Raw genomic sequence first — 21,755 nt, forward strand, 5'->3', positions numbered from 1 at the left:
GATTAATATGGGTAAAACTGAAAGTTGATGGAGAGAGGTGGGTGATTATTGGTGTATATGCACCTGGGCATGAGAAGAAAGATCAAGAGAGGCAAGTGTTTTGGGAGCAGCTGAATGAGTGTGTTAGTGGTTTTGATGCACGAGACCGGGTTATAGTGATGGGTGATTTGAATGCAAAGGTGAGTAATGTGACAGTTGAGGGAATAATTGGTATACATGGGGTGTTCAGTGTTGTAAATGGAAATGGTGAAGAGCTTGTAGATTTATGTGCTGAAAAAGGACTGATGATTGGGAATACCTGGTTTAAAAAGCGAGATATACATAAGTATACTTATGTAAGTAGGAGAGATGGCCAGAGAGCGTTATTGGATTACGTGTTAATTGACAGGCGTGCGAAAGAGAGACTTTTGGATGTTAATGTGCTGAGAGGTGCAACTGGAGGGATGTCTGATCATTATCCTGTGGAGGCTAAGGTGAAGATTTGTGGGGGTTTTCAGAAAAGAAGAGTGAATGTTGGGGTGAAGAGGGTGGTGAGAGTAAGTGAGCTAGGGAAGGAGACCTGTGTGAGGAAGTACCAGGAGAGACTGAGTACAGAATGGAAAAAGGTGAGAACAATGGAAGTAAGGGGAGTGGGGGAGGAATGGGATGTATTTAGGGAATCAGTGATGGATTGCGCAAAAGATGCTTGTGGCATGAGAAGAGTGGGAGGTGGGTTGATTAGAAAGGGTAGTGAGTGGTGGGATGAAGAAGTAAGAGTATTAGTGAAAGAGAAGAGAGAGGCATTTGGACGATTTTTGCAGGGAAAAAATGCAATTGAGTGGGAGATGTATAAAAGAAAGAGACAGGAGGCCAAGAGAAAGGTGCAAGAGGTGAAAAAAAGGGCAAATGAGAGTTGGGGTGAGAGAGTATCATTAAATTTTAGGGAGAATAAAAAGATGTTCTGGAAGGAGGTAAATAAAGTGCGTAAGACAAGGGAGCAAATGGGAACTTCAGTGAAGGGCGCAAATGGGGAGGTGATAACAAGTAGTGGTGATGTGAGAAGGAGATGGAGTGAGTATTTTGAAGGTTTGTTGAATGTGTTTGATGATAGAGTGGCAGATATAGGGTGTTTTGGTCGAGGTGGTGTGCAAAGTGAGAGGGTTAGGGAAAATGATTTGGTAAACAGAGAAGAGGTAGTGAAAGCTTTGCGGAAGATGAAAGCCGGCAAGGCAGCAGGTTTGGATGGTATTGCAGTGGAATTTATTAAAAAAGGGGGTGACTGTATTGTTGACTGGTTGGTAAGGTTATTTAATGTATGTATGACTCATGGTGAGGTGCCTGAGGATTGGCGGAATGCGTGCATAGTGCCATTGTACAAAGGCAAAGGGGATAAGAGTGAGTGCTCAAATTACAGAGGTATAAGTTTGTTGAGTATTCCTGGTAAATTATATGGGAGGGTATTGATTGAGAGGGTGAAGGCATGTACAGAGCATCAGATTGGGGAAGAGCAGTGTGGTTTCAGAAGTGGTAGAGGATGTGTGGATCAGGTGTTTGCTTTGAAGAATGTATGTGAGAAATACTTAGAAAAGCAAATGGATTTGTATGTAGCATTTATGGATCTGGAGAAGGCATATGATAGAGTTGATAGAGATGCTCTGTGGAAGGTATTAAGAATATATGGTGTGGGAGGAAAGTTGTTAGAAGCAGTGAAAAGTTTTTATCGAGGATGTAAGGCATGTGTACGTGTAGGAAGAGAGGAAAGTGATTGGTTCTCAGTGAATGTAGGTTTGCGGCAGGGGTGTGTGATGTCTCCATGGTTGTTTAATTTGTTTATGGATGGGGTTGTTAGGGAGGTAAATGCAAGAGTTTTGGAAAGAGGGGCAAGTATGAAGTCTGTTGGGGATGAGAGAGCTTGGGAAGTGAGTCAGTTGTTGTTCGCTGATGATACAGCGCTGGTGGCTGATTCATGTGAGAAACTGCAGAAGCTGGTGACTGAGTTTGGTAAAGTGTGTGGAAGAAGAAAGTTAAGAGTAAATGTGAATAAGAGCAAGGTTATTAGGTACAGTAGGGTTGAGGGTCAAGTCAATTGGGAGGTGAGTTTGAATGGAGAAAAACTGGAGGAAGTGAAGTGTTTTAGATATCTGGGAGTGGATCTGGCAGCGGATGGAACCATGGAAGCGGAAGTGGATCATAGGGTGGGGGAGGGGGCAAAAATTCTGGGGGCCTTGAAGAATGTGTGGAAGTCGAGAACATTATCTCGGAAAGCAAAAATGGGTATGTTTGAAGGAATAGTTGTTCCAACAATGTTGTATGGTTGCGAGGCGTGGGCTATGGATAGAGTTGTGCGCAGGAGGATGGATGTGCTGGAAATGAGATGTTTGAGGACAATGTGTGGTGTGAGGTGGTTTGATCGAGTGAGTAACGTAAGGGTAAGAGAGATGTGTGGAAATAAAAAGAGCGTGGTTGAGAGAGCAGAAGAGGGTGTTTTGAAGTGGTTTGGGCACATGGAGAGGATGAGTGAGGAAAGATTGACCAAGAGGATATATGTGTCGGAGGTGGAGGGAACGAGGAGAAGAGGGAGACCAAATTGGAGGTGGAAAGATGGAGTGAAAAAGATTTTGTGTGATCAGGGCCTGAACATGCAGGAGGGTGAAAGGAGGGCAAGGAATACAGTGAATTGGATCGATGTGGTATACCGGAGTTGACGTGCTGTCAGTGGATTGAATCAAGGCATGTGAAGCGTCTGGGGTAAACCATGGAAAGCTGTGCAGGTATGTATATTTGCGTGTGTGGACGTATGTATATACATGTGTATGGGGGTGGGTTGGGCCATTTCTTTCGTCTGTTTCCTTGCGCTACCTCGCAAACGCGGGAGACAGCGACAAAGTATAAAAAAAAAAAAAAAAAAAAAAAAAAAAAAATATATATATATATATATATATATATATATATATATATATATCTTTTCATACATATTTGCCATTTCCCGTGTTAGTGAGTTTGCATTAAGATCAGAGGTCAGAGCCTAAGAGGGAAAATCATCAATTGGCCCCCTTCTCTGTTCCTTCTTTTGGAAAAGTAGAAACTGGAAGGGAGGATTTTCAGCCCCCTGCTCCCTCCCCTTTTATGACATGCATGGATTACGTGGGAGGTATTCTTTCTCCCCTATCCCCAGGGATAATATATATATATGCAGTGGAATTTATGAAAAAAAAAGGGGGGTGACTGTGTTGTTGATTGGTTGGTAAGGATATTCAATGTATGTATGGACCATGGTGAAGTGCCTGAGGATTGGCAGAATGCATGCATAGTGCCATAGTACGAAGGCAAAGGGGATACAGGTGAGTGTTCAAACTACAGAGGCATAAGTTTGTTTAGTATTCCTGGTAAATTATATGGGAGGGTATTGATTGAGAGGGTGAAGGCATGTACAGAGCATCAGACTGGGGAAGAACAGCATGGTTTCAGAAGTGGTAGAGCATGTGTGGACCAGGTGTTTGCTTTGAGGAATGTGTATGAGAAATACTTAGAAAATCAGATGGATTTGTATGTAGCATTTATGGATCTGGAGAAGGGATATGATAGGGTTGAAAGAGATGCTTTGTGGAAGGTCTTACATGGTGTGGGAGGTAAGTTGCTAGAAGCAGTGAAAAGTTTTTACCAAGAATGTAAGGCATGTGTATGAGTAGGAAGAGAGGAGAGTGATTGGTTCCCACTGGATGTCAGTCTGTGGCAGGGGTGTGTGATGTCCCCATGGTTGTTGAATTTGTTGATGGGCTGGGTGGTTAGGGAGGTAAATGCAAGAGCTTTGGAGAGAGGGGCAAGTATGCAGTCTGTTGTGGATGAGAGGGCTTGGGAAGTGAGTCAATCGTTCGCCGATGATGCAGCTCTAGTGGCTGATTCGAGTTAGAAACTGCAGAAGTTGGTGAATGAATCTCGATAAGTGTGTGAAAGGAGAAAGTTGTGAATGGATGTTAATAAGAGCTTGGTTATTAGGTTCAGTAGGGTTAAGGGACAAGTTAACTGATATGCAAGTTTGATGGAGAAAAATTGGAGGAAGTGAAGTGTTTTAGATATCTGGGAGTGGACTTAGCAGCGAATGGAACCATGGAAGCAGAAGTGAGTCACAGGGTGGAGGAGGGAGAGAAGATTCTGGGAGCGATGAAGAAAGTGTGGAAGGAGAGAATGTCATCTCGGACAACAAAAATGGGTATGTTTGAAGGAATAGTAGTTCCAATAATGTTATAAGGCTGCGAGGCATGGGCTATAGATAGGGTTGTACGGAGGAGGAAAGATGTGTTGGAAATGAAATGCTTAAGGACAATATGTGGTGTGAGGTGGTTTGATCAAGTAAATAATGAAAGGGTAAGAGAGATGTGTGGAAATAAACAGTGTTGCTGAGAGAGCAGAAAAGGGTGTGTTGAAATGGTTTGGACATATGGAGAGAATGAGTGAGGAAAGATTGACAAAGAGGATATATGTGTCAGAGGTGGAAGGAACAAGGAGAAGCAGGAGACCAAATTGGAGGTGGAAGGATGGAGTGAAAAAGATTTTGAGCGATTGGGGTGTGAACATACAGGAGGGTGAGAGGCATGCAAGAAGTAGAGTGAATTGGAACGATGTGTATACTTAGGTTGATGTGCTGTTATTGAACTGAACCAGGGCATGTCAAGCGTCTGGGGTAAACCATAGAAAGGTCTCTGGGGCCTGGATGTGGATAGGGAGCTGTGGTTTCGGTGCATTACATATGACAGAGACTGAGTGTGAATGAATGTGGCCTTTTTTTGTCTGTTTTCCTGGCGCTACCTCACTGAAGCGGGGATTAGCAAAGCTGTTTCCTGTGGGGCAGGGTAGCACCAGGAATGGACAAAGGCAAGCAAGTAAGAATATGTACATGTGTATATGTCTGTGTATGTGTATGTATATGTTGATATGTATATGTATGTACATGTGTATACATGGGCACTTATGTACATATATGTGTATATGAGTGGATGGACCATTCTTTGTCTGTTTTCTGGTGCTAACTCACTGATGTGGGAAATGGTGATCAAGTATCATATCGAAAAAAATATTATACATATTCGATAGACTTGAAAAAATTTACATGAAGTTTGGCAGTCCAGCTGCATTGTGATGTAAGTAAATACAGGAGAGAAGATAACAATAGACAAGAGTGACATAAGACAAAAAAGAAACCTTAGCATCCACACCTACAATCATCAAACATTCTCTCATCTAATGCCCATACTTTGACTTACTCAGTGAATAATTACCTCACCCAAGAGAGATCACTAAGACTTACTCTGTTAATAATTACCTTGCCCTAGAAAGATCTTTTATGATTGTGAATAACTATCTCGCCAAAGAAAAGTCATTTTGACTCACTCAGAATAATTAACTCTCCCCAGAAAGGTAATTTTGACTCAATCTGTGAATAAGTACCTTGCCCCAAAAAGATAATTCTGACTCAATAATTACTTCACCCCAAAAAGATAATTTTGACTCAATAATTACTTCACCCCAAAAAGATAATTTTCTCAAACAAATGCCTTCACCTCAGGACAGATGCTCTTGACCTGAAACATGCCACCCTCACTCAGTCTAAAACTGTTAGACTTTGGGCCATTAGGAGAGGGGACAATAATAAACAGCAACAAATGCCTTGATCCCAGCAGACAGTACTTCAACACAAACATAGTTTAGACTTCAAATGAATTCAGTTATGCTGAAAGTATTAACATTATATGTAGATACTCTAGAAAAGGAGTAGACATACCTGAGACATCAACAAAATGGATAAAAAATAATAAACATAACAATAATCATATATGAAGAGGCTCTGCTTGGGCCAGGTGGTAACACAATCCACGCCTCATTACTTCTTGCCTCACCTGCCACACACCACACTTTGTACATACTCAACAAATTCATGTACAGTACACAGCTAATTATAAAAAAAAAGAAAAGAAAAAACAGCTCCACATGGCCGAGGTTTGGTTAGCACATAAGATGGGTATGAATAGTTATTATCCCATTACAAGTGGATGGCGAGCAGAAGCTGAGGGGGTGTATATTGTGTTATGTATGTGTGTTTACTGGTGTATTAGCTTGTCATACTCAATCTACACTATACATACACAGCTTTCTGTATAGCACTGTAAGGAAAGTGTATGGAGTATACTGGTGTGTTTGCTTATCATACTCAATGTACACAATACATACACAGCTCTCTGTATATTACTGTTAGTAAAGTGTACAGAGTATGCTGGAGTCTGTCTCCTACTACATGTGTAAACTTGAGCTGTGTCAACTTCTGTGCAACACTATACAACCCTCGCAGCCTCTACACCAGTAGCACCAAAGATAAAAAGAGTAGCCAATAATGGCTTGGTGTGAGTGTATCACAGGTTAGGGCTATAGCTATGGCAGCCCTCCCTCATGGTTGTGTCGGGTTGCCTGCAGATATTGGTGAGCATGGGTGCATGCCTTCGCGAGCTCTTGCTACCGGTCGCTTCTTGACTAGTATGACACTGGCTTGTTCCAGTATGTACAATTTTCTTGCTGAACCCAACTTAGCTGAGAATTTAAGTCCCTGAATTTAACTCCATGTTTATGTATGACACATTAATTGCTAACCACTTTATCATTTCATGTTACACTGGACGCCCTTTGGAATTATCCAAATTGAAGACTTGCATGGCATACCATGGGGTAGGGGGTGGACATCTGTCAATACTTGTAAAAAGATTGCCTTTTTAAATTACTGTATGCAAATTCTGTAAATGCAATGAGTGTAATAGAGTAATGCTTTGGAATATCTTTTATGAAGGGAGGAAGGGGAAAGTATACAAACAAGACAACTTTCTGTATGCATGACAATGCCCTCACAATTATCACTGGCCAACAAACAGTCCAGTGCACCCAATGGATTTTCAGATTTTCCTGTCTATCACATCAGATATGTCTTGACTTAAAACACTACATTTGATACCTGACTCACCAGTAAACATGTGCTTCACACTCTATCATTTGTGAGCAATATCTGACAAACAGATGTTATAAAAAATATAATGATCAAAATGTAACAAATTAATGCTCATTACAACTGAAAATCAGCTTGAGCTGTATCTCATAAATGCCATGCAATACAATAATTTTTCTACCATAAATGTATACTTTACTCACCAAAGTAATAGTCACCACCAAATTCTGGCTTTATTGTATAAACAGCAAATGAGTCTTATACCTGACAAAAAAATTTAGTTTGTGTAGGTATGATAGCATACATGTACTGGTAGAATGAATTAAGAGAGGGTAAGCATGACAGAATATGTGTGCTGGGAGTATGAATCAAGAGAGCATAGGCATGATAGCATATGTGTACTGGTAGTACCAATTAAGAGAGTGTAGGCCTGTATGTGTACTGTACTGGTAGTATGATTCAAGAGAGGAAAGCATGATAGTATATGTGAACTGGTAGTATGATTCAAGAGAGGGTAAGCATGGTAGTATATATGAACTGGTAGTATGAATCAAGAGAGTGAAGGCATGATAGCATATGTGTAATGGAAGCATGAATCCAAGGGCAAGTTATGTGTACTGTACTAGTAGTAAGAGAGGGTAAGTATGGTTGTATGTATGTGCTGGTAGTATGAATCAAGAAAGGGTAAGCATAGTAGTATATGTGTACTGGTAGTATGAATCAAGAGAGGGTAGGCATGATAGAATATGTGTACTGGAAGTATGAAGAGGGTAAGCATGGTAGTATATATGTGTTGGTAGTATGAATCAAGAGAGAGTAAACATGGTAGTATATGCATACTGGTAGTATGAATCAAGAGATGGTAAGCATAGTAGTATATGTGTCCTGGTAGTATGAATCAAGAGAGGGTAGGCATGATAGCATATGTGTACTGGAAGTATGAAGAGGGTAAGCATGGTAGCATATGTGTACTGGGACTATGAATCAAGAGAGGGTAGGCATGGTAGCAAGAACTAATGATGACAATGACCAACTACCAATATGGTAGCAAGTACTAACGATGACAATGACCAACCACCAACATGGCAGCGAGTACTAACGATGACAACAACCAACCACCAACATGGAGGTCCTGCTATTATCTTACTGCTCCTGGCCAAATATTATACATCTCTCTCACTTTATTTCTAAATTGAGGTAAGAAATTAAGCCTATCTGCTCCAAGGCTCCATCACCACTGGACCAGCATGGCACCACCACCACTGGACCGGCATGGCTCCATTGCCACTGGACCAACAGGGCTCTAACACCGCTGGACCAACATGGCTTCATACCACTGGACCAACATTGCTCCATCATCACTGAACCAACTTGGCTCCATCACCACTGAACCAGCATGGCTCCATCACCATTCGACCAACACGGCTCCATCACTTATGGACCAATATGGCTCAGTCTCAGCCAGCCTGGCTAGGTTCAGACTTCCTTGGTCTGACAAGTTTCCTCAGTGGATCACATCTTACTAAGCTATATATCAATTTCTACTCCAGAGAGGACTTTCACTGTCAAACTGGGCAATATCAATTTCCAGTCCACTGAGGACTTAAACTGCCAAACTGGCCAATATCAATTTCCACTCCACTGAGGACTTTCACTGCCAAAAAGATCCATCATGCTTCATGTCTGCCTCACTTTGTCTTTCCAAGTATTAGGCAAAATAATTACATTTACTGCTAGGCACCATAGGCACCACTGATGCCACAACAGAAATCGTCAACTAAATACACGACTTCCAAACACATTGTAGTCGTATTATATCAAGACACTCTTTTTCATTTATTTCTTAGTCTGCCTTCCTGATTTGTGCAAATATCTTGCCATCAAAAAGAGGGAGGATCTCTGTGTCCTCTGTGATCTCTTCTTGGATTACCCCAAACTCTTCACACTGCTTCTTAAAGAAGAACCTGAAAGAGACATCAATTATTACAAATCTAAATAAACTGGACTTCAGTGACTTATACAATTGAACTAAACATTATGAACACTCACTTTTACAAGCTGTCTCCATACCAGTCATTAAATTCTCTTGTCCATTTATATTTCATATTCAATTTTTTTACAATTTCTTTTATAAATTCATTATTTAAACCAAATATGCAAAAACATGAAAGTGCTATGCATTAATATAAATGTGGATACAACTAAACAATTTCCTCTGCTGGAAAGGCAAATTTGCCAACAGACAGATTAAAGAGGGAAATATAATATGATTACCATATGATGTTACCTCCCTGTGAAAGAAAGTGGCCTGTGTGTGCAGATATACCAAGAGAGACTCTTGGTATTATTACAACATCTAAACTATCTTGGAAACCCTACAATAAGGAAATAGCTAAGTTCACCTCTACAAAACTGGGAGTCCTGTTCACATGTTGCAATTTCTTTTCTTCTGAACAGCTGCTCTGTTTATACAAAGGGATGATCCCTCCTTAAATGGATTACTCCTCTAACATCTAGGCAAGTTCTCTCTCTACATCCTTACTAGGCAGAGTTGAGTCGAAAATGGTCCAATGTTAATTCTCCCAGGTGAGCTTCAAAACTTGACCAACTTGCCCTACACTTCACTGCTGGTTCACTTTCCCTTTTCTACAGGTACTATTCTAGTTTTTGCTCCTGAAAGCTGGCTGCCCCCACCATTAGTTGTGGACCACACAATACTCAGCAAGCTACCGTGTCACATGATTACTGTGTGGCTATTGGCAACTAAGGGTGGGCTGTTTTGATAACTGTTTCTTTCCACAAACCTCAAATCTTTTGAACACTCTACTCTCCCAAGTCTTGCCCACTAACTATGACCTGGCACTTTTTAAAAGATAGGTTTTTCACTTCCACCAAACATAGATACTTTTCATCATCTCTTCTTTCTCCCTCTCATTAACCTGTCTATATGTTTCAATTAAGACTGGCCTTGAAGTGAACTTTTATCTGTGGCTGGAGCCTAGAACAAAAAAAAATACAAAACACAACTTCTTCTACCCACATACTCCATAACCAAACACCAACCTCCATGCAGAAACAAAATCTCAACCCTACCTCACAATTCTGCAACTTATACTTTAGTGACAAATTACATTACCAACCCAATTGCAATGGGAACAGTATTCCAAATTCTTGGTTTTGCACTTCAAGTCTTTGTTATAGAATAACAGTTCAACAGAACTGAACCAGGGAATGTGAAGTATCTGGGGTAAACCATGGAAAGGTCTGTGAGGCCTGGATGTGGATAGGGAGCTGAGGTTTTGGTGCATCACCTTGCTGAAGTGGGGGGTAGTGATGCTACTTCCTGTGGGGCTTGGTAGCAACAGCAATGGATGAATTTCGTTTCACTCAGAGCCAAAACATCCAAGTTCCTTTCCTCAAACATACTACCTATCTCTCCTCTTTTCTCATCTTGGTTACATCCACACAAATTTAGACACCCCAATCTGAGCCTTCATGGCGGATGAGCACTCCCCGTGTGACTCATTCTTCTGTTTCCCCTTTTAGAAAGTTAAAATACAAGGAGGGGAGAGTTTCTAGCCCCCTGCTCCCGTCCCCTTTAGTCGCCTTTTACAACATAAGAGGAATGTGTGGGAAGTATTCTTTCTCCCCTATCCCTAGGGATATTTATAGGTATGTATATGTGCGTGCGTGGACATGTATGTATTTACATGTGTATGTAGGGTGGGTTGGGACATTCTTTCATCTGTTTCAATGCACTACTTCGCTAATGCAGGAGACAGTGACAAAATATAATAAATATATAAATAAATAATAACAATAATAATAATAATAATAAACTACATATTTAAGTGCAGAAACTTCAACCAAAAGAGAGAGAGAGAGAGAGAGTGAGAGGGAAATGGCACTAAGACACTAATTTCTTATATCATACCTTTGCTACCATTAGACTTCATCAGAAATGAAAAAAGGCTTAAGAGAGGATGTGCACAATTACAGCATACAAACCTGTAGCTTCCTTTTTTCGGAAGATGCTGTTTGAAACGCTTTAGTGTAACTGGGCGAGTGGGAACCCGAGTTACAAATGGCACATCATCATCATAGAAGTTATAGACGACAGTTGTGCTCTCTCCTGAACTTGTGAATGAGGAGCTGCCCCCAGTGCTGCCACTGGGAGCCAGAGGCCCTACAGTAGTTGCCCCTCCACCACCACCACCACTGCCTCCACTGCTGCTGCCACCACTCTCACACAACACCCCTGCAATAGTTCAAGCCAACTGTTAATAATATACCTTGAAAGAAAACACACAGACACAGATAGGAAATACGTTGTACAAAGTAACCATCCTTAGCAGTATAACCGTGTGTTAAAGTAATGCTCACATCCTCTATGTCAGGACTGTTGGTCTTACTTTCTGTCATCTCAAAAATATTAAAACTAAGCTACCTGGCTGGTATCACCATCTCCAAACATGCATAATATATCCTTCCCACTTATTTTTTCTATGTTCTTCACATTGGTTTTCTTCCCCTTTCATGCCTCACTATACATCTTAAACACAAATATAGTACTGTCAACAAACTTTGGCCCCCTAGTCCCAATCATCATGGGGTGCTTTGAATCTCTAGGCTTTTCCCAAGAAGAGGGAGAGTTCAGGTAGTAACAGTTGCAGTACATGCACCTCTCATAACTGTTGCCCCTCTAACAGACCTGACTCTTTTCTATTCGTTTCACCAACATTCATGGTCTTTCTAGCAACCTCTCTTCTGATGAACATCATTTGACTAGTATCTTTCCAAATACTGTACTTCTCTCAGACACCCAACTATCTACTAATGTTTTCACTTACCCCTTTAAATTTCCAACAATAATCTTCCTTCACAATTTCACAATTCTGTTTCAATGATGAGTCTGAACTAATTTCACTGTCACCATGCCTGCTTCATGCCATGAGGAATATGAATCTGCAAACCTTGATCTCATCTGTTTAATATTTGTCTATCTACTACAATTTCCTTATGTCTACTGCTTCCCTAACTCAACAATTCTATAACTTTCCTCAACATTCTAAATTTCTACCAGGAGACCCTAACATCTTCTCATCCTTAAATAGTACAGTCTAACGTACACCATAAGAAATGGGTGAACTCCTCATTACAAATGGTGCATGGAGTTAAGCTCTTATGCCTTTGTTTCTTAACCCCTAAAATATGTCTATATTGTAAATTACAGAAAAAAGTAAAAAAAACTAGTACAGTATATCTCTCTCTATAGTGATGAGGGAAGGTGCTAATTTGAACACTTACTTTTGACACCATTGCCTTTATACCACAGCATTATACAGGCATTCTGACAATCTTCAGGCACCTCACCATGAGTCATACATACATTCAAAATCCTACCTAACCAATCAACAACATAATCATCCCATTTCTGAAGAAATTCAACTGCTATCCCAAACTCACATCCAAAACATTCCACATCTGCCACCCTATCATCAAATGCATAATTACAACTGCATATTTATATGAGTGAGTACAACAGATAATGAAAGTACAAAGTTTTATCAACAAAGGTAAAGTACATAAATGGAAACTGACAAAATCAATGAGCAGTACAGCCATTTTTGGATGTTACCAACAAATGTGTACAAAATATTCAAAATGGCCAAGACTCAAGTAAATGACTCACCTGGAGGTGTTGCTTGAGAGTGTCTGGAAGGTCTCTGTTTCCTCAGAGTAGAACCATTTGAACTGGAGCTGCCAGGGATGTTGGAAGCAATAGCTTCAGCATGGCAGGGGCCTCGTGTAGTCCCACCTTCAGAGTGCCCCCGGCCGTGACCAGAGCTGTGACCTGAGCTATGACCAGCTGATCTGCTAGAGCCATGACTTCCACCACCCCTATGGTATATACAATATGCTACAGTTATAAACTTAATATTCTTGTATCCTGATAAACTGGTCTTTATCAAAATGCCAACTATAACTCAGTGTTTGAAAGCAGATGAATCCTTTAAAATACATGATCCATCTATCTCTTGAATCTCTGATGCCTATCCTGTTTGGAACTCCCTCAATGGAGTGACCACAGCAAAAGAGTCTGCATAACTAGTGAACTCCAGTGCCGCTTCTTAGTCTTCAGTCCCTCACCCCTAACAGGCCATTGGTAGAGGGCAATTCTAGTGCAATGTGTCCAGAGCTCCTACCTAATGTTCCCACCAATTACTTTTACCTAACATGTCTACCCAATATTCCTGCCTAATGTTACAACCTACTACTTCTACCTAATGCTCCTATCTACTACTTCTACCAAATGTTTTTACCTAAAGCTCTTGTCTAACATTCCTACCTACTATTTCTATCTATTGCTCCCACCATTTTACCAAAAGGTGGGGCTAGCACAAAGCAGTCACCACAGGAAAACCTATAATTGCAAAAAATGAGTTTTTTAAATCAAGAGTTGTCAAATTATTTGTGACTAAGAGAGACTGCATGTATATGCACAGAATTCCAGCATTCCACATGTAGGTAAGGCAGAAAGAAAAGACAGCTACCTGGGTCATAGGAGTGCAACCTGACAACCAATGAAGTGCTCGCTCACTTGCAATACCAACTATAACTAAGTGTTAGCAAGCATATGATGCTAACTATAACACAATGTTAACAAGTTGGTGAACCCATTAAAATTATGTATTCTGCAACCATATAAAAACTATAGTCACTGAAATCAGATATTCAAATACATGCTTAGTATTATTTTTTTTATATTTTGCTTTGTCGCTGTTGTTGCATTTGCAAGATAGCGCAAGGAAGCAGATGAAAGAAATGGCCCAACCCACCCCCATACACATGTATATACATACACGTCCATACACGCAAATATACATACCTATACATCTCAATGTACACATATATATACACACACAGACACATACATATATACCCATGCACACAATTCACACCGTCTGCCCTCATTCATTCCCATCGCCACCCCACCACACACGGAATACCATCCCCCTCCCCCTCATGTGTGCGAAGTAGCGCTAGGAAAAGACAACAAAGGCCCCATTCGTTCACACTCAGTCTCTAGCTGTCATGCAATAATGCCCGAACCACAGCTCCCTTTCCACATCCAGGCCCCACACAACTTTCCATGGTTTACCCCAGATGCTTCACATGCCCTGATTCAATCCACTGACAGCACGTCAACCCCGGTATACCACATCGATCCAATTCACTCTATTCCTTGCCCGCGTTTCACCCTCCTGCATGTTCAGGCCCCGATCACTCAAAATCTTTTTCACTCCATCTTTCCACCTCCAATTTGGTCTCCCACTTCTCCTCGCTCCCTCCACCTCTGACACATATATCCTCTTGGTCAATCTTTCCTCACTCATTCTCTCCATGTGACCAAACCATTTCAAAAAACCCTCTTCTGCTCTCTCAACCACACACTTTTTATTACCACACATCTCTCTTACCCTATCATTACTTATTCGATCAAACCACTTCACACCACATATTGCCCTCAAACATCTCATTTCCACCACATCCACCCTCATCCGCACAACTCTATCCATATCTCACGCCTCGCAACCATATAACATTGTTGGAACCACTATTCCTTCAAACATACCCATTTTTGCATTCCGAGATAATGTTCTCGACTTCCACACATTCTTCAACACTCCCAGAATTTTCGCCCCCTCCCCAACCCTATGATTCACTTCCACTTCCAAGGTTCCATCCACTGCCAGATCCACTCACAGATATCTAAAACACTTTACTTCCTCCAGTTTTTCTCCATTCAAACTTACCTCCCAATTGACTTGACCCACAACCCTACTGTACCTAATAACCTTGCTCTTATTCACATTTACTTTTAACTTTCTTCTTTCACACACTTTACCAAACTCAGTCACCAGCTTCTGCATATATAAAGATAAATGAAAAACAAGCTGAAAAGCTAAGGCCTACCTGTTATCTGGGAAAGAGTTCTACAGAAGACATTCAGTGTCCTTACCGGCTTCTCCTCTTGTCATCTGAGTGTGAAGGATGGGACTGGTGTGCCATCTGAGGTGTATGTGCCAGGTGGGCTGAGTGGGCCAGATGCAGAACATGACTAGGATGTGCTCCCAGTACCTCACGCTGCTCCATGCCTGTTGATCCCAACCATATGTTTCCTCCTCTCTCAAGAGACCCTGACCGCCCACCTGCCATACTTCCACTGCCACCTATACTACCCCCAACACTGGTGTTGCTCCCACTTGTGCCTGTACCACCTATGCTGATGCCACTTCCACTACGTCGCCCTCCACTGCTACTGCTTCGTCTGAAAAGCACAAGATATTTAATCAGTTTAATCTTTACTGAATCATTTCCTCGCTTGAATTTAAGAACTACTTTTGCCCTAAATGTCCATTAATATGCTAGACTACATTAGCTTCCTCACCTAACAACTCTGACTTTCCTTACCCCTGCCTTCCTCAAAATAAGTTATTATCAATTTCATTTAAGCTTCTCAATCCTCACATAGTTCAGTTGTCAGAAAGCGTAATTGCACAGTTGAAAAGTGCTTTCTCTAGCAACAGTGATGAACAGGCCCCACACCTTTCCTCTGGTGCAGGAAAAGTAACTTTTATCAACCACAAAAATACAGCATGAGACCAAACTCTCAACCTATTTACCTGCAAAAGATTATAAGTTAATTGTACCAGCATGATGCATGGTGTTTGAAGAATGGCAAAAACAGAATCGGAGGCAGTACTGTACCAGCATGAAGCATGGTGTTTGAAGAAAGGCAAAACCAGAACCAGAGGCAGCTTGTGAGTGAGTTAAGTCCTGGCAACTCCCTGCACTAATGAGGTGTTTAAGTCATTGATTCTACAGGTAAGTCAACAAAAATTTTCAATTCAACACACTCAGACAGATAAGATTATACTTAAGTACTCTGCACCACACACAAACAGATAATATCATACTCAAATATTCTGCACAAATTAAGGAAATTTTACATGTCACATGACTGGTAAGAGGTAGCCAGGTAGGTCATGTGACTGCTGGTAGGATGAGGCCAAGTACTGTAGGTCATGTCATGTATGCCAAGTGACCTGTAAGATGAGGTTAGGTCTTGTACGTCATGTTACGTACGTCATGTGACTGCTGGTAGGATAAGGTCAAGTACTGTAGGTCATCTTACAAGTGACTTGTAAGATGAGGCTAGGTATTATAGGTCATGTTATGTATGTCATGTGACTAGTAAGATGAGGCCAGGTACTGCAGGTTGTTATGTTTGACAAGTGACTGGTCAGATGAGGACAGGTACTGTAGGTCATGTTTTGTATGTCATGTGACTGCTCATAAGATAATGCCATGTACAGCAGGTCATGTCACATATGTCATGATACCGATAAAATGAGGCCAGGTACTGCAAGTCATGTTATATGTCAAGTGACTGGTAAGCATAATTAAGTAGTCAAACCTGCTCCTTCAAAGACTATTCTAGTGGTGGAGGAGCCATTCAGCAAAGTGATAGACTGTGCTGGCTTTCTCCCTAAAAGTCAGAGTGCCAATAAATTTCTGTTAACCATCAAGTGTGCAACAACAAGGTATCCAGAGGTCATACCACTTGTCGTAACTATCATCCGCACAACAACAAGGAGTCCAGAGACTATACCACCATGATGTGATGATCATGCATGCAACCACAAGGTATCCTGAGACTATATAACCGTGATGAAACTATCATGCTTGCAACCACAAGGTAACCAGAGGCCATACCATTGTGTCATAACTGTCATTTGTGCTACCATAAGATATCCAGAAGCTATAACTACTATAACTATCATGTGTACAACCAAAAGGTGTCCAAACACTATATCACTGTGATGTAACTAACATGCAACCACAAAGTATACAGAGGTTATACCACTGTGACACAACTATAATGCATGCAACCACAAGATAGGTATCTAGAGGCCATACCATTGTATCACAACTATCATGCATGCAATCAAAAGGTATTCAGAGGCTACACTACTGTGATGTAATTAACATGTGTGCAATCACAAGGTATCCAGAGGCTATACCACTGTGATGTAACTATCATGCATGCAACCACAAAGTATCCAAAGGCTAAACCACTGTGATGTAACAATCATGTGCACAAAAAATGTGATGTAACTATCTTGCATGCAACCACAAAGTATCCAGAGGCTATACCACTGTGATGTAACAATCATGTGCACAAAAAATGTGATGTAACTATCATGCGTGCAACCACAAGGTATCCAAAGCTTTTAAATCGTGATGTATTTTATGGATACTACCATAAGGTATAAAGAGGCTATACTATTATGATGTAAATATCACGCACACAACTACATGATATTCAAAGGCTATACCACTTTAACATAACTATCATGCATGCAACCAAAAGGTAACTAGAGGTTATACTACTGTAACGTAACAATCATGCGTGCAAGGACAAGGTATTCAGAGGCTGTATCACTATGACATAATTATCATGCAAGCAACCACAAAGTATTCAGAGGCTATACCACTAAGACACATTACTCCAAAGACTGTGATCAAATTCACCATGCAACATGGTATCCCAGGTACTGTACTGCCTGATCAGGGTACTAACTTCATCCCTTTCTTTTTCCAATAAGTTACGGATGAGTTATATATCCAGCAATATTTAAATTCTGTATACTGTCCTCAGTCCCATGGTATCATATAAAAGTTCAAACAAACATTTAAGTTCCTGCTTAGGAAGCACTGTTTGGAGTCCCAAAAAGAGAGCGATGAGGAACAGCAACTTACTGTTGTTTGCTATCAGAGATAGCCCACAAGATTCTCTTGGATTTAGCCCATTTCAGTTAGCTTTGGTCTTATTGCAATAGGTCCTGTGTCAGTGTTGTGGGACAGTTAGATGAATGAGAAGATTGAAGTCCAACTCTCAGGGTATGTAGATAAGTTTAGAGCTAGATTTAAGAGATTAAGAGAGGTTGCTCATGAAGGTTTCCCAGAAGTTCAAGGTAAAATGAAGCATATACATGATAATCAGTGTCAGCATAAGGAATTTAAACTTGGTGACCAAATCTTAGGTCTCATACCCCTTCACAAGAACCCACTTCAGGCAAGATACGAGGGTCCATATACTACAGTAAAGGAGAATAAACTTAACTATTTATTTATTTATTTTGCTTTGTCGCTGTCTCCCGCGTTTGCGAGGTAGCGCAAGGAAACAGACGAAAGAAATGGCCCAACCCACCCCCATACACAATGTATATACACACATGTCCACACACGCAAATATACACACCCATACATCTCAATGTACACATATATATATACACACACAGACACATACATATATACCCATGCACACAATTCACACTGTCTGCCCCCATTCACTCCCATCGCCACCTCGCCACACATGGAATACCATCCCCCTCCTCCCTCATGTGTGCAAGGTAGCACTAGGAAAAGACAACAAAGGCCCCATTCGTTCACACTCAGTCTCTAGCTGTCATGCAATAATGCCCGAAACCACAGCTCCCTTTCCACATCCAGGCCCCACACAACTTTCCATGGTTTACCCAGACGCTTCACATGCCCTGATTCAATCCACTGACAGCATGTCAACCCCGGTATACCACATCGATCCAATTCACTCTATTCCTTGCCCTCCTTTCACCCTCCTGCATGTTTGGGCCCCGATCACACAAAATCTTTTTCACTCCATCTTTCCACCTCCAATTTGGTCTCCCACTTCTCTTCGTTCCCTCCACCTCCGACACATATATCCTCTTGGTCAATCTTTCCTCACTCATTCTCTCCATGTGTAAATAAATTATGCATTTCCCTTTTCCATAGCCAGAGGTTGAACCATTATGTGACATTCATTTTTTCATTTCATTTCAAGCTAGAAGTTTCAGTTTTCTAAATCATTTCTTACATTTTTCATATGTATATATATATGTGTGTGTGTGTATATGTGTGTATGTGTGTATATATATATATATATATATATATATATATATATATATATATATATATATATATATTATCCCTGGGGATAGGGGTGAAAGAATAAACTTAACTACATCATAAAAACCCCCGTAGAAAAAAGTCTACACATCTGGTACATGTAAACAGGCTGAAGCCATATTGTGGTAATGGCAAGTGTGTGTGCAGTTAACATTAATAAAGACATACCTGAAGAAATTTCAAAATAAATGTACAAATAAACATGAATAATTCACCAATTCTACTAAACCTCTCTTCTAAATTGTCTCATTTCCCACAGGATGATGCCCAGGATGTTGTAAGTTACTGAAGGACTACAAACAGGTGTTGGCTTTGACACCCCAACCATGTTTGCTGCTCAAGCATCAAATCACACTTCTGCCTGGTACATATCCAATCAAACAAGCACCTTGCATGGTGCATCCACTCAAGGAGAAACTGAAAGAGGAAGCAAACTACTTTCAGGTGCATCAACTTATACAACCTAGTGACAGTGAGTGGGACAAGCCCAGTTCATCACAAAGCTGGTCTTCTTAAAGTTATGGGTATTACCAGATTAAACTTTTGGAGGATGCCAAAAGAATATCAGCCTTCATGACACCCTGTGGGGCTGTGGCAATAACAGGTGATGGCTTTTGGATTCAGAAATGCTCATGGTGCTTTCCAATGAGCAACAAATGTGGTGACATCTGGATTGGTATGGGTCAATCCTATCTGTATGACTTGGTTGTCATCAGGGATATCTGGGAGAAACACAAAGACAAACTTCATGCACTATTTAGTTGTCTTGAAGAGTTCGACTTTACTTTCAACCAGGATAACTGCAAGTATGGGTACACCACCCTCACTTTCCGTGGCCATGTAGTAGGCCAGGGGTTGACTGCTCCACCAGACACCAAAACAACTTCCTGTCCCTACTGACAAGATACAATGGAGATTTATGGCAATGGCAGGGTTTTAATGCCACTTCCATCCCAGCTTTGCAAATATCACCACCCCTCTAATTGATCTTGTAACCCCTAAAAGAAAGTTCCAGTGGACTGATAAATGTCAGTAAAAAGATAAATGGAATACCTGCATAGTAGCTTTTATCACAACTTTCACACACTGATAAGCAATTCTTTGTTCAAACTGTTGCATGTGACACTGGAATGGTGCTTTGTTACTAGAAAAGGGAGTTGATGATGTCTTACACCTAAAATATGATCTTTCTGTGAAACTTTAAGAAACACTAGCAACCATCAGTGAGGGTATGCAACCACTGAAAAGAATACATTGACTCTCTTGTTAGTGCTTGAAAAGTTTGAGGTGTATGGAAGTGGATCATCTTACCCTATTATAGTGTAAACAGATCACAATCCCCAGCAGTTTGTTCACAAAATGAAAAATAAGAAGTAAAGGTTGTTAAGATGGCCACTGGCTCCAAAACCATTCAATACCGAGATATGACACATACAAGGAAAACTTAATTGCACACACTCTAAAGTTCAGTAAAACTTTCGTTTATCACTTCCTAAAACTTTTACACCTACAAAAGGATGTTACGAGAGCCTGCTTCCTGTCCACACTCATGATGTAACAGTAGGATGCCTGGGAGTCCTAATGGGAGGATCTGAAGCTTCAAGCTTGCAAGATAAACTCCCATTATGTCACTTTGTTTTCATGTTATTGTTACAACTGTATTATCAATTGTGTGCTATGCATTGTGCATTCTGTACCTATCCTGTAATACCGGAAGCAGTTCCATGTTAGCACTAAGTTTGAAGCAGTAAATTATTAGTTCCAAACTAATGTTGGTTTGACTTGGTTGTGTTGGGTTGAAAGTAATGTGGTGGTGGTTTGGAGTCTAAACAACATGTATCAGATGAGCTGCCATTAACTAGCCTTTCTCTGAAATTTTCTTGTTTTAATTTTTCCAAAAGAAGGAACAGAGAAGGCACCAAGTGAGGATATTCCCTCTAAGGCTCAGTCTTCTGTTCTTAATATTACCTCACTAAAGTGGGAAATGGCGAATCTGTATGAAATTTTTTATTACTATTATTATTATTATTCTATTAATTCATTATACTTAATCACCATCTCCCGTGTTAGCGAGATAGCACAAGGAAACAGACGAAAGAATGGCCCAACCCACCCACATACATATGTATATACATACATGCCCACACACGCACATATACATACCTATACATTTCAACGTATACATACATACATATACATACAGAGACATATACATATATACACATGTACATATTCATACTTGCTGCTTTCATCCATTCCCGTCGCCACCTGTCACACATGAAATAGCATATCACCCCTCCCCGCACGAGGTAGCACTAGGAAAAGACAAAAAAAAAAGGCCACATTCGTTCACACTCATGTCTCTAGCTGTCATGTGTAATGCACTGAAACCACAGCTCCCTTTCCACATTCAGGCCCCACAAAACTTTCCATGGTTTACTCCAGATGCTTCATATGCCTTCATTTAATCCACTGACAGTAGGTCGATCCCAGTATACCACATTGTTCCAATTCACTCTATTCCTTGCACTCCTCCTGTATGTTCAGGCCCCAATCACTCAAAATCTTTTTCACTCCATCCTTCCACCTCCAATTCGGTCTCCCACTTCTCTTTGTTCCCTCTACCTCTGACACATATATCCTCTTTGTCAATCTTTTCTCACTTATTCTCTCCATATGACCATACCATTTCAACACATCCTCTTCTGCTCCCTCAACCACACTCTGTCCTCAA

At 40.8% G+C, this 21,755-nt stretch overlaps 1 protein-coding gene across 5 annotated transcripts in view; it reads right to left on the bottom strand.

Moving 5' to 3' along the window:
- Positions 1-1,108: 1,108 nt before the first annotated feature.
- Positions 1,109-21,755, bottom strand: part of LOC139758727 (uncharacterized) — a 139,748-nt gene continuing 119,101 nt past the window's right edge. For all 5 annotated transcript variants that reach the window (XM_071680430.1, XM_071680433.1, XM_071680429.1 and 2 more), the window contains 4 exons: positions 14,988-15,296; positions 12,657-12,865; positions 10,973-11,222; positions 1,109-8,928 (listed from right to left, as the gene is read on the bottom strand). In XM_071680430.1, the coding sequence (XP_071536531.1) occupies positions 8,808-8,928; positions 10,973-11,222; positions 12,657-12,865; positions 14,988-15,296 (889 nt within the window). In that variant the 3' untranslated portion in view covers positions 1,109-8,807. The remainder of the gene's footprint in view (positions 8,929-10,972; positions 11,223-12,656; positions 12,866-14,987; positions 15,297-21,755) is intronic.

The sequence above is a fragment of the Panulirus ornatus genome, chromosome 31 (genome assembly GCF_036320965.1).
Source record: "Panulirus ornatus isolate Po-2019 chromosome 31, ASM3632096v1, whole genome shotgun sequence".
Lineage (NCBI taxonomy): Eukaryota > Metazoa > Arthropoda > Malacostraca > Decapoda > Palinuridae > Panulirus > Panulirus ornatus.